We start from the raw sequence: 12,751 nt of genomic DNA on the forward strand, positions 1-12,751 counted from the left end.
CCCTGCCTGAGCCCACATGGAGGGGCCAGGGGGCCATAGGCAGGGCTGACCCCGCCTGGTCCAGGGCCGTCGTGGGCCTGGGGGACACAGCTCAAGGCACCCCTCCCCAGAGGAGGGCAAGCGGTGCGCTGCTGGTCAGACCCATCCCTGAGGAGGGGCCTCTGGGGGTCTGTGTCTGCTGCGAGCCTCTCCCCAGCTTCTCCCAGGAGCCTGGCAGCTCCTGCTGGCAGAAAACTGGGCCTGGGGAGGGGAAGGCTGCCCTCAGCGTTCCCCTGCCCCGAGGCCGAAGTGGCCCCTCTCCCTTCCCTGCTCCCACCTGGTCCCGTCTCCCCGGGAGGCTAGACCGGGCACCTCAGATGAGCTGGACAGCCCAGGGCATGCCGACTGGGGCCCTGCACCTGCTGGGAAGCGGGGTCCCGGCTCCCAGCTCCCCGCTTTAGGCCAGCCCTGCGAGCCCTCACCCCGCCTCCACGCAGGTACCCTGGGGCCGTGCCGAGAAACACACGTACTTCTTTTCATCTTTTATTTTTCTTACAAAAGGCCTTCATATCATCATTTGTCTTTAAAAAAAAAACCAAAGTCCTTGTCTCTGAGTTTGAAAAACATTTTCCCAGAATAAATGGGAAAAGATCTTTTATAAATACATTTAAAAAAAAAAACAAAAGCGAAACTTGTTCCTAAAGCATCTTTCTTTCCAGTTTCTTTTGCTCCTTTGCTCCCCAGGGCCGAGGCAGGATCACCCGCCCCCATCCCCAGACCCACTCTCCCTCTGCTCTCTTTTCCGGGGGCTTCCTTCACGGGCCCCCCAGAGTCTCCTTGGGGTGTGGGGCTTGGCAGCCCCAGGCCTGTGTTACCAGCACACAGCCGGGCCAGCCCCACCCCAGGGGCTGCCCATTGCAGAGGACGAGGTGACACCATTCTCCAGACACTCGGGCAGGGGGACCCTTAGAGGGTCATCCCCTGGGTTCCAGGTCTCACAGAAGAGGAGACCAAGGTTCAGAGACGGACAGGGATGTGCCATGGTCACCCAGCCCGGGTCCTGATGTATCCTCATGGTCCGGATCTGAGAAGCTCCTTGATGTGGCAGCAGGAACCAGACCTCCTGGCTGGTCCCAGCCCTGGTGGTCCGTCCCTCCCAGGCTTAGATGTAGGGCTTGGCTGGGAGGGGCCCCTGTGGGCCAGGCCCCGAGTAGCCCATGAGCGGCACCTCACACTCCAGCCCTCCAGGTGGGGCCTCCCCACCGCCCTCCAACGCCTTGGGGTCTGGCTGCAGGGGGGCCTTCACGCCCTCCAGCTCCAGGGGGCCAGCCCCGGGTCCCCCTTGGCCTTTGCCCTGCGCCACAGCTGCAGCGGCCCGCCCCCGCCGCACACAGAAGGCCGCCCCGACAGCAGCCAGCACCGCCAGGAGCACGGCGGCCAGGGCGGGCGCAATCAGGAGCGGCAGGTTGCCCTCGCGGGCCTGGGTGACCGGTGCGTGGTTGGAGCGGACGGCCGGGGGTGTGCGGGCCTCCCCGCAGGCCTCCTCGCCCTCAGGCACCCTCCCAGCCCCCAGGGCCCGGACGCAGATGGAGTAGGTGGCGTTGGGCCGCAGCTGGGTGACGGTGTACTCTGCGAGCGAGGCGGGCAGCCGCAGTGTCACCGGCCGCTTGTCAGGGCCCGAGAGGTTGCGATAGGTGAGGCGGAGGCTCTTCAGCTGCACGGCGCTGCCCTGCTGGAAGCGCTGGAGCCCCACCCGCAGGGACGTGGGGCTGGCGGGCTCAATGCCCAGGGGCAGGGGCCGCGGCGTGGCCGGGGCGGGGCTGGGCCTGGGTCCCGGCCTCACCCGGCCCTCGCAGTACAGCCCCGTGAAGCCCTGAGGACACAGGCACTCCAGGTGGCCCCGCGCCCCCAGGTGGCAGGTGCCCCCATTGAGGCAGATGGATGCCGGGCAGTCCTGGGGCGGGGGCACAGGCCCCGCAGTGGGGGGCGCGGGGGGCGGCCGGCTCGGGGCCTCAGTGGCCAGCTCTGTGGGGCGGAGCTGGGTGGGAGCTGGGCTGGAAGGTGGGAGCGTGGGCTCCCGCACAGGGGCCCTCGTGGTGGGCACCGTGGCTGTGGTGGTGGTGGCCGGGCAGCCAAAGTCAGCGTAGTCAAGGTCCAGGAGCAGCCGGCCGGCATTCTTGGGCGGGAAGTGGCAGCGCGTCTCCTCGGGGCTGGCCAGGGTCAGGCGGCTCTCCCGGACCCAGGGGCCGAACCAGCTGAGGGGACACACACAGTTGAAGGGGTTGCGGGCAGCCTCCAGGAGCCTCAGGCGGGGGAAGAGGGTGGAGAGCTCGTGAGGCAGGGCCTGCAGGCTCAGGTTGCTCAGGTCCAGCTCCTGCAGGGCTGCCAGGCCGGCCAGGTCCTCCAGCCGCAGCTGGGCGATGCGGGTGTTGCCAGCCAGCCGCAGGCGTGTCAGGCCCCGCAGGCCCCGGACGGCAGGGGGCACGCGCTCCAGCTGGTTGTCGGCCACGTCCAGGTTGTGGAGGTTGCGCAGGCGGCCGAAGAGCCCCTCATCCAGGTGCCGCAGCCCCAGGCCAGCCAGCCGCAGCGTCTCCACATTGGCAGTGTCCAGTACACCGGGCTCCAGGGCCGGGAGGCCGTTGTGGCTGAGGTCCAGCAGCAGCAGGCGGGGCAGGCGCAGCGGGGGCAGTGCCCGCAACTCGTTATCCTGCAGCTTGAGCTCCAGGAGGCGGTCGAGCGCGTCAAAGGCACCAGGCTGGATGTGGCGGATGCGGTTCTTGCCCAGGTAGAGGCGCTCAAGGCGGCGCAGGCCGCGGAAGGTCTCGTTGGTGATCTCCCGGAGCCTGTTGGCAGTCAGGTCCAGGTTGCTGAGGTTGGCCAGTGGCTGGAAGACCCCCCCAGGCAGGCTGGCGATCTGGTTTTGCGACAGGTCCAGGAGCTGCAGCCCCGGTAGGCCAGCAAAGCTGCCCGCGTCGAGCGTGGTGATGCCGTTCTCAAAGACGTACAGGCCCACGGTGTCGGGCGGCACGTCCAGAGGCACGGTGGTCCCCCGGCGGGCGGTGCAGAAGACGGTCCGTGGCTGGTTGCACTGGCAGCCAGATGGGCAGCCTTGCACCCCAGGCCCCAGGGCCAGCAGCAGCAGCAGCAGCAGCAGGCGCAGGGGGGCCCTGGAGCGCATCTCTGGTCCCTGGGAGCAGAGAGGGAAGCGGCAGATCGTGAGTCAGGGGCCCCAGGGGACAGCCACTCCAGGAAGGGTCAGGAGGGGAATTCCCAGCCCCCCTCCTCTCCCCACCCTCAGACCCGACAGCACACAGGAGCTGTGAGTCAGGTCCCTTGAGCCGGGGCCGGGCTCCTGGAGCTGCCCCATCACTCCCTCGCTATGTGACTCTGAGCGGTCACGTGGCCTCGTCATGGTATCAGTTGCCATTTCCTGCACTGACACCAGGGTTCAGTGGGCTGACTGACGCACACAGAGGGGGTCCGGCCCCCAAACGCTCAGAGACCACGAACAGCTGCCCCCCTTCCCCTTAGCTCCAGCCCTCCAGCCTCTCTGCAGCTCAGAGAGAATACGTGTTGGTCAAAAAGCATCAGGCTCTGTGCCCTCCCCCGAAACACCGCCCCCCCCCCCCACAAAAATCTTTGCGGAGGCAGACGGGAAAGGAGGGAGAACACAGGTCCTGGAGCAGCAGCCCCTCCCGCAGCATCCGGGAGAGACGGGCGGGCAGGCGGCCGAGCGCGTAAGTAGAGAAGCTGGCTGCCCCCGGCCGCCGCCGCCACGCTCCGCATCCTGCAAGTGAGGAGAGACCACAGCAGGAAGACCTCATGTGGAAACTATGGGATCGGTGTTTTTCCACTTGTGAAGTCAGACCTGCCCAGGACGCAGCCAGCAGGAGAGTTCCTGGGGAGGGGGAGGCAGGGAACCTCAGCCTCCAGGCGCCCCCATCTCTGAGCCATGATGACAGAACTAAAGGTGGGGGGCTCTGGCCTCCCTGGAGTGGCCCAGGGTGCAGGCTGGGGGATACGGTTTACGTGGTGGCCCCAGAGAGAACACCAAGCCTGGAGATGCTCCAGAGTGGATCCCCCGCCATTTCTCAGGATGCACTCTGGGCCAAGCGTGGCACAGGAGGGGCAGCTGCCGTCCCCACGCGCCAGCGGCACCGAGTGTCACCCAGCAGCTCCTCCAGGTGGGAGCTGTTCTCCGTGCTCCCAGATGACAGAAGAGGGGCTCCTGGAGGCACAGGCACTTGCTGCCTTCACGTCGCCAGGAAATCTGAGCTGGAGCCCAGCTCCTTAACCATGTCCAGGTGCGGCTGGGCCTGCCCTCCTGACGCGGGGCCCAGTCCTGCCCTTGTGGGGGTAGCTCTCCCAGCGGCTCCAGCTCCCACTCGTAGCCGGAACTGCCTGAGACAGGATGGGGCCACAGCACGGGCCCCCTTCACTTAAGCTTCTGCGGGGAGCCGGGGGCCACGCTAGCAGCAGTCCCCCGGCCCCGTAGGCCCCTAGACCCCCTGAGAGGCCAGCACACGTCCCCTCCAGGTGTCTCCAGCTCACACAAGGGCCTTTTGTGCTGAGGCTCAGCCTCCCCTCCCCCACACTGGCCAGCCTTCCAGCCACGCAGGTAACAGGGCCCCCCGGCCGGCGTGCTGCCCACTGCTGTGCATTGGGCTGCCCTCTCTGGGGTCGTGGGCTCCTGGACCTGAGTCCAGAAGGGGCAGGTTGTCCCCCAGAGGCCGCGATGGTGTCGGGCCAGCTCTGGGTAAAAGCCCATCACCAGGTTGGGCCTGCCTAGAGCTGCCCACCTGCAGGGTCCCCTCTGACCCTCGGTCTTTAACGCCGATGACCACCCTCCGGAGGCCTGACCCTGGCCTGTGCCCTGGTCTTTGCTCTCTAGGTCCTGCAGTCCTCTCCCCGAGGGGTGGCCGTGTCGGCTTTTGCTTCCCTGCGTCCCAGAGAACATCTCTGCTGAGTGAACTGCGGGGAAGCTCGGCCAGAACCCAGAGGCCTGGCGCGCCGTGGCCCCGCTGGCGCCATCCCCAGGGGGCTCTGGGCCGCACCCAGCCTCCGCCCCCGCCTGGGCCCGCTCCACCCGTACTGACTCAGAGGGGCGGGTACGGCCTGGCCACCAGATGTGCTGGGAGCGACCCCCGCCCCCTCACCCGCGTCTGGGGTGAGCCGCCTCTCCTTGAAGTTGCCCTCCTGGCAGGGGGCAAGCAGGGTCAGGACGGGAGTAGGCAGGCTCGGGGACAGGGGGGTCCCTACCCACAGCCAGCCCGGCCACCCCTACAGCTTCAGCTCCCCCTGGGCCTTACACAAGGTCACGGCTAAAAGCCCCACACTCCAGTCTGGCAGCCCTGGGTCAGGGGCATTCGAGGTGTGAGGTCACAGGCAGCAGGCTCCTCTCGGCACCCCAGTTTCCCCATCTGTGCACCCGGGCATTTCAGAAAGGACACCTCCCAGGGCTGGGGTGCTTGGCACCAAGAGGCCAGGCATGGTCTCTGGGGGCCTGAGATGCGTATTGGGTGTGTTTCCCATTCTGCATTGAGGAGAGGCCCGGCATGGACTCGGAGCTTCCCTCTATAGTCTGCTGGCCCTTTAATCAGTGAAGTCCTCCTGGGCAGGGGGAGGCAGGGATGCTGGGGGTCTGTCTGGCCGAGCTGGCAGAGGGTAGGGGGTGGCATTCTCTGCTGGGGAGACCCCACAGGCAGCAGCCACCCTGCCTCCCAGCCCTAAGGTGCAGGGCTGAGTGTTTTCACCTGAACCCCACTTCCCCCATCCAGAGAGCGGCTGGCACTGAGGCGTGGGAAGGTGACAGCTCGGGGCAGTCAGCTCTGGGGGCTCTGCCACCAGGAACCAATGAGAGGGCCCCAGAGGGTAAAGGCTGACCATGGAGGGGCAGTGGTGGGGCAGCCGAAGGCCAGTTCCGCCCCATACACGTTCTGAGCTCCCTCCTCACCTGTGGACTGTGTCTCCCCAGCCCTGCTTCACCTGGACTTGGCTCTGAGCACCCAGGGTTGTGGTTCCATGTCCTCCTGTCTGTTTGAAATGGGGAAGTTCCTTTAACAAGTTCTGGGAGCGATTCCGCCCGTCTGGGCGCGTGCTGGCGTGTGTTTGTGCGTTGGGGGCGGGAGCGTCTCCCCGGGGTCACGGCTGCCCTGGCCCTTGCAATTTCAGCAGCTCTGAAGGACCAGGGGCCTGGGCTTTGATATCTGATCTGCTGACTCCAGCAGGGCGGCGGGACCTCGCCCTCTGCAGAGGGTGTGTGGGGGTGCTGGCAACAGCCCTGGGGTGGGGGGCAGAGTGTCCAGGGCCTGCCCACTCCTCATGGACTTGCCTTGGCCTGGCCCCACTACAGGGCCCGCCAGGGGACCGAGCCAGGGTGGGGCTTTGGGGTCCAACTGCCTGTACTGGCCGCCTGGCCCCAGCCCTTCGCCTCAGTTCCCATCTGTGAAGCAGGGGGTGTGGGGTGGGTACAGCCCCTGAGTCTCAGGTCTGTTTAGTTTGTATTTGGAGAACATTCTGAGTGGTTTCTAAATAAGTGGGTCGGTAAACATTACCTACTGAGGGTGTCACCCATGAAACCTCTGCACGTGTGGGGTAGGGGAGCCATGATGCATACATTTCAGCACAGACAAGGCTCCTGTGGGCCCAGGGTGGGGCCTCCACACACGGGCTGCCCACCGGGCTTGGGCATGGAAAAGTGGGAGAAGCTGGAGCAAGCAGGCTGGGGCGGTGCTGGGGGCATCTTTCATTCTAAAAGGAGGTGGGGAAGTGAGCTGTCCTTTGGCCGGCACTTCAGCATGTGATGGGGGGTGGGGAGCAGGAGGAGGGACTCTGTGAGTAAGAATGTGGTCATTTCAGCTCTCAGGGACCCAGAGTGTCCCCACCCACCCCTTAGCATGGGACACACCTGCGGGCACCTACTCACACACAGGCCCTGGGTCAGGCAGGACTGGCGAGCGGGCGGGACCCAGGCTCCAGACCTGAGGCTGAAGCGTCTTCCGTGACTATTCACTGGGCAGGGGTGGGTACAGGCAGACAGCAGTGGGCACATGCCCCTTCCTGCACCCGATGCTTCAGAGTGGGTACCCAGGGTCTGGGCTGTGGCTCTGACCCCGCAGCTCCCAACGCCGGCCGGCTGGGCCTGGCAGTAGCCCAGCCCAGGAGTCTGCCAACCCCCCAGGCAGGCGAGACTGTGCCGGCAGCCAGGACGGCTGGCTCCGGTTTCGCTGACGTGTCTGAGGAGGCTCCGGGTCCGGGTCGGGTCCACCCGCCTCCCCATCCCTAAGCGGGCAGCAGCCCCTGGCCCAGCAGGCGGGGGTCTTGATCCTGGGCTCTGGTGGAAGGGGCCGAGGGAACTGAGCCTCAGGTTCCCCAGAGATAGCCCTTGGGGTGAGGGTGGGGGGGTCCTCGCCCTGCCCTGTGATTAAGCCAGTCAGGGGTGGGCCCACCACTCTTGGTGTCACCACCTCCAGCCGGTTCTGTTCTTGCTGTGCATAGGGCCCGACACACCACACCACGACTTCATCCAGGTCCCTTCCCTTCCTTTCCCTTCCATCTCCCACCTGTAGGGCTTCTCAATTGTAGGGCTCCATATTGAAAATCACCAGGAAGCTTTAGAAAAGTTCTAGTGCTCGGACCCAGCCCTCCCCCAGGCAATTTAGTAAGATTTTCTGGGGTGAACACTGGGCAGAGTTGTGTTTCAGAGCTCTTTGGGTGGGTGGGTCTCCTTGCCTAGCCTGGCCTCAAAGATCCTCGGGCAGAGGGTCGCCGAGGCAGGCAGTCTGTATGGCAGCCTGTCTCCCTGTCCCCGGAAGCCTTGATCCCTGAGCTGGCAGCACCGGAAGAGCCGGGCCAGGCCCCCTCCCTGCCCCACTCCACGGCAGGAGCTGCTGGCTCTGGGTGGGTGCCGTCTGGGGCACTGTGTGTGACTTGGCAGCCGCCGGACCTGTCAGCCCAGGGGAGGGAAACCGGTGACTAAGGGCAGTTGCCAGCTCCAGGAAGCCCTCGGGGCAGCAGGACGCGCCTTCTTGGTCAGTGCAGGTGCCACCCTGCAGGACACCTGCGGCCCAACTCAGAATGGGCTGGTCTAGATGCCACCATCGGCACGTGCCAGTGTGATGCCACCGGGGCTGGGCTCAGAGACGGGGCCTCCTCACCGCCCTGTCACCACCCAGGGCCAAGACACCCATCAGGTAGGGCCCTAACCCTGCAATTAACCCTGAATTTGCCAGGGGAAGACAGACCTTAGTCACTAAGGGAGGCCACCAGCCCCAAGTGAGCTGGGCCCAGGCTGTGTGCAGCCTAGACAGGATGTGAGAAGGAGGTAGAAGCCCCTACCCCAGAGGGATGCTTGCTCTTCTGATGCCCTCATGCCTGGGGCTCTTGGTCACCCTGCCGCAGAGGAGGCCCTCTGCAGGGTCTGTGAGCTGATCGGTGGGCAGGTGGTGTCAGTCGAGGGGCGGGCCACGACCCTGCCTCTCACCTCTCACTGCTGCCCATGTGGGCCCCAGGGCCACCGCAGCCTCTTCTCAGCTCAGGCCAGCTCCCTCCTTCCTCCTTAATTAAATCTCTCAGGCAGCCTCCAAGGAATGTTAGAGCCTTATTGCGTTCCCCGGGAGGAGACTGGTGGGGGCTGTCCCCCACCTTAGGAAAAAACTGGCCCCTCGCCTGCCCCCACTTCCAGTCCTAAGGTGGCCTGGTGCATGTGTGGGGGCGCCCGCTCCAGCCTCCTCATACCCGGGGAGGCTGGAATGAGGAAACGCGGGGGAGGCCCACGGGCCTGGCCGGCCAGGCGGCCCAGCCAGCTGAGAGAAAGCAGTCCGGCTGCCTCTGGAATGTGGAAACCGATAAAAGGAAGGAGGCCGAGCCCCTGCCCCCCCTCAGGGCACCCCTGCCTGCCCCTAAACACAGCCGTGCTCTGGTCACGCTCGCGCGCAGACACATGCCCACGCCAGACACACGCCCACTGGGCTGTGCTTTGAGACACACACACACACACACACACACACACACGCCCTCCCCCTTCTCCAAGAACTCTCAAATTCCACAGCAGTGAGGGGAGCTGGTTTTCTTGGCAGTGCAGAGCCTTGGGCTCCTTGGCCCAGGGAGGGGACTTGGAGGGGGGCTCCAGGAGGGATCATTAACCCCGTAAAGTGGCACTGCTGTCCCTCCCATGAGCTCAGGGCCTGCCAGTGTCAGGGTTGCTTCTGTGGGCAGAGGGCTCACCCAGCCTTCTCTCCGGTCACTTAGAAGAACTGGCTGGCTGGCCTGCTGAGGTGGGAGCTGCCTCCAGGGCCCAGCTGAGACCCTGCCCCCCTGATCCCAGGAGCTGCCCGGCCCAGGGGTGGTGTCCACTTAAAAGTCCCCACAAGGACTCAGCTCTCTTTATCTGGGACTTGACTTAGCTCCCCAACCAGTGGAGGTGGTCAGGACCCCTCTCCTGCCCAGGCCATCTCCCTGGGGACATTTGCCTGGGGCAAGCACAGGTGTGGGCACTGTCTGAGGGACTTTATCATGTTGAACCCCTCCTCCTCCACGTCCAGGGTCTGGAGAACGTGGTGCCATACCAGCTATTGCCCTGGGCCACCCGCCCAAGGTGACCCTCTGGACCCTCAGGTCCCAGTCTGCAGCTGCAGGAGGCCGGGGGAGGTAGGGACAGTCAGTGCCCAGGCCCCCAGCCTGGCACGTGTGTGCTCATCCTCCCTGGGCCGGAGGGGGGGTGGGGGGTCAGATAATGGTCTGGAGGGAATCCAGCTGGGCTGCTCATTACCAGAGCCCTCTTCCTGCCTCTGACACTCTGTTTACAGAAGCTCTGGGGGCTGATTCCCTTGGGAGAAGACCGCAAACTCAGGAGACTGCTCTCCCATCCCCCTGCGCCCGCCTGCTTCAGCCCTCTTGGGCCTTGCCAACAGCTGGGCCCATACTGGGCATCATGGCCCGCTGAACCTGCTGACCCCACTCAGAGGTCACCTGCCCAGCCACCCCTCTGTGTCCCCAATGCCCAAAGTCTAGCCTAGTTGGATGGGACCTCGAGATTTAGTTGAGTCCCCCCCGCCCCCGGCCCTGGAGGCTCTTGGCCTGGAGAGAGGGGGCTCTGGGTCTTGGTGCCACACTCCATCCGGAGCCTCACCTGCCCTTGGTGCAGAAGTTGAGCAGAGTGACCCTCAGGGCCACTTCCTCCTTCCCACCTTTCACACTCCACCCCTCAGCCCCAACGGGAGGGGTAGTCAGCGACCCTGGTGTGGTAATCGTTAACGAATGAGGGTGAGGCAGAATGCTTGGCACCAATCAGCTGGCCTGCCAGTGACCACAGGGGACCTCGCAGCCTTCAGGCCCCAGGGCTGCCAGCCCAGGGACACAATAGATTAGGCTGGCTCCAGGCCACTGGGTTCTCAGCCTGAGCAAAGCCCCTTCCCTGGAAGAGGCAGAGATGGGCCAGCCTAATACCTGGAGTACGACCCCAGCCAGCCAGGCAAGGTCCATACCCGGCTCCAATGGGGCTGCATGCCAGTGGCCCCCATGCTCTGCCCTGAGTGTCAGGGGCCCTCAGCGCCGAGCCCAGGCCGTGGATCTGCACAGGGGGGCGGGGATCGGGGTTAGGGGTTATCTGTGACCAGAACCAGACTGTGTCACTCCAGGAGGTAGAAGTAACCTAAGACTGTCCTAGCCAGCCCCTCAAAGGGGTTTGATTCATAAAACTGGTCATGCCGGAGGGCCCAGCCGTGGGAGGAGGAAGCGAGGGAGGGGGTGTTTATTTCGTCTGCTCGCAGCCCCGCAGGCCGGTGAGCCGCGTACGCGCGCGCGCGCGCCCTCACCCCGGGCTGTGGAGCTGTCGGCGCCCGAGGACTGCCAGATAGGGGGACGGGCTGGGGCACACGGCGAGTTGGCCCAGGTGATCTTGCAAGGACTTGGGGGCCCGCGTGCCCGCCCTGGGTGCGTGTGCGCGCGGCGGACGGGGGTGGTGGAGGGGGGAGGCGGTGGCGGGAGGTCCGCGCGCGTGATCGGCGCGTGTGCACAGCCCGCCCGGGGCGCCCTGCGTTCCCACCCCGCAGCCCCCAAGCCCAGCAGACACTCACCGGGCGGCGGCGGCGGCGGCGGGAGCCGGGCGGGACGCGCCGCGGCCTCAGTGCTTCCCAGCCCGGCTACCGGGGTCCCGAATCGCTAGATCCCGAAGCAGTAGGCGTCCGTGTCTCCCTGCCCCTAGCTCGGGCTGCGGAGTCGCCTGGCCCGAGGCGGGTCCCGCCTTAAGAGCCGGGGGGCGGGGCCGCCGCTGCCGGGGGCGGGGCCGCCCCCAATTGGCCGGGGCGGAGCCGGCGGAGACCCGCCTCCTCTCCTGGCCGAAAGGGTCTTCAGGCCCGGCAGGCTGGTCCTCGCCCGGCCGCCCTCCCGACCCGGCGACCGGGAGAGAGTCATAGGAGTCCCGCGGTCCAGCCCGGTCCAGTTTGCAGACCCCTGTGTTTTGTGGGGGAAAAAAAAAAAAAAGAGCGAATATCGAGTGAGACCAAGCGTCCCAAACCTAGATGAGGTAGGACACACCAGGCAGGTGATTTAAACTCAAGGAATGCCCCCCAACCTGCCCAGAGCCTCTCGAGACCTAGGGAGGGCAGCCCCGATGACCTGTCCCAGCCTGCCAGAACTTGCGATTTTTCAGGGAAAACTGGAAATCTGCATTTTTAGGTGAAATCTCTTTAAGTGTGCTGTTGTTGGTTGCTAATCCCAATTTCAAGAACTTCTGGGAGGCCGCACACACACAGCCTTTCTCCGAGCCTCATAGGCACAACCTCGATATGCCAAATCTGAGTCCTGGGGTCCTTTTGCCCGACCTTTGCTCTGGACCGCTTTCCCTGTGTCTTAGATGGAGGGGCTGAGACACAGGAAGGGAAAGTGACACACCAGCCACAGTTACTGGCAGCGTCAAGGCCAGATGTGCTGGGGGATGCTGGGTTGAAGCGCCAGGTTGGGCCTCACTGTCAGTAGGTGGGGCCTGAGTGCCGCTGACAGTGGCCCTTTGATGGGGCAGAAGGGGAGGGTGCCAGGGGCTGGACTAGTCCAGAAAAATCCCCTGCCTTGGAGGCTTCCAGGAAAACACTCTGCTCTGCCCTCCCCCCGACCCCACCCCCTCGGCACTTGTGGTCAGAATTGTGCCTTGGAGCCTTTAGGGACCAGCTCAGCTCCTGACTTGCAGCCAGGCTCCAGGACACCCACCACCCCATCCAGCCCAGCCTTCAGCCAGCGCCTTTGGCTGGGCCAGCTCAAATCTCGGGGGGCCTGATGGCTTATCCCAGCAGACGGCCACACCAGTTCCGGAGGGAGGCAGTTGAGTGGCTTTTGAAGAACTTGATGGCCCCCAGAAGGCAGGGTGGCCTCCATGTCTAGTCTCTAGCAGGGCTAAGCGGGATTCAGCCACCAACAGTGACCTCCCAGACTTTCTTTTTCAGCTCTGCTCCTCCTCAGGACCTCTCCCCCCACAGGGCCGCCTTCCAGGATGGGCAGAGGTCTGCACCCCTCGTTTTTGCTGTTTTATGTGGATGTGGGCTGTGCCTTGCAAACCCCTGAATGTCTGCTCCTAGGTCAGTGTGCAGGCCCTCAGGTGTATTTCATTTGACTCACGCGGGACTTTTTCAAAGTTGGAAGCTACTGGCCACACTGAAAAGTCCAATGCTTTCACATTAGAATGGAACTTCCCGGCTTGCCTTGAGCGGAAACTGTCAGCCGAGGCTGGGTGGCTGCTGCTCCCTGTGACCAAGGCCCAGACTCACAGGTCGCCCCCGTC

The 12,751-nt window shown here is 64.8% G+C and overlaps 2 protein-coding genes across 3 annotated transcripts in view; one reads left to right on the forward strand and one right to left on the reverse strand.

The window, feature by feature from the left end:
* The window catches only part of LOC102406687 (coronin-7), a 52,931-nt gene that overhangs the window by 28,673 nt on the left and 11,507 nt on the right, over nucleotides 1-12,751 (forward strand). The window lies entirely within an intron of this gene.
* VASN (vasorin) lies at nucleotides 591-11,210 on the reverse strand. The gene is made up of 2 exons (XM_025275339.3): nucleotides 11,055-11,210; nucleotides 591-3,166 (listed from the first exon to the last, which is right to left on the reverse strand). The coding sequence occupies exon 2, from the start codon at nucleotides 3,155-3,157 to the stop codon at nucleotides 1,142-1,144; it is 2,016 nt and encodes a 671-aa protein (XP_025131124.3). The 5' UTR covers nucleotides 3,158-3,166; nucleotides 11,055-11,210; the 3' UTR covers nucleotides 591-1,141.

This window comes from Bubalus bubalis, chromosome 24, assembly GCF_019923935.1.
Source record: "Bubalus bubalis isolate 160015118507 breed Murrah chromosome 24, NDDB_SH_1, whole genome shotgun sequence".
In the NCBI taxonomy this organism is placed as follows: Eukaryota; Metazoa; Chordata; class Mammalia; order Artiodactyla; family Bovidae; genus Bubalus; species Bubalus bubalis.

What these genes read in the sequence shown, in the direction of transcription:
- VASN (XM_025275339.3), bottom strand. Translation starts at nt 3,157, where the DNA reads ATGCGCTCCAGGGCCCCCCTGCGCCTGCTGCTGCTGCTGCTGCTGCTG.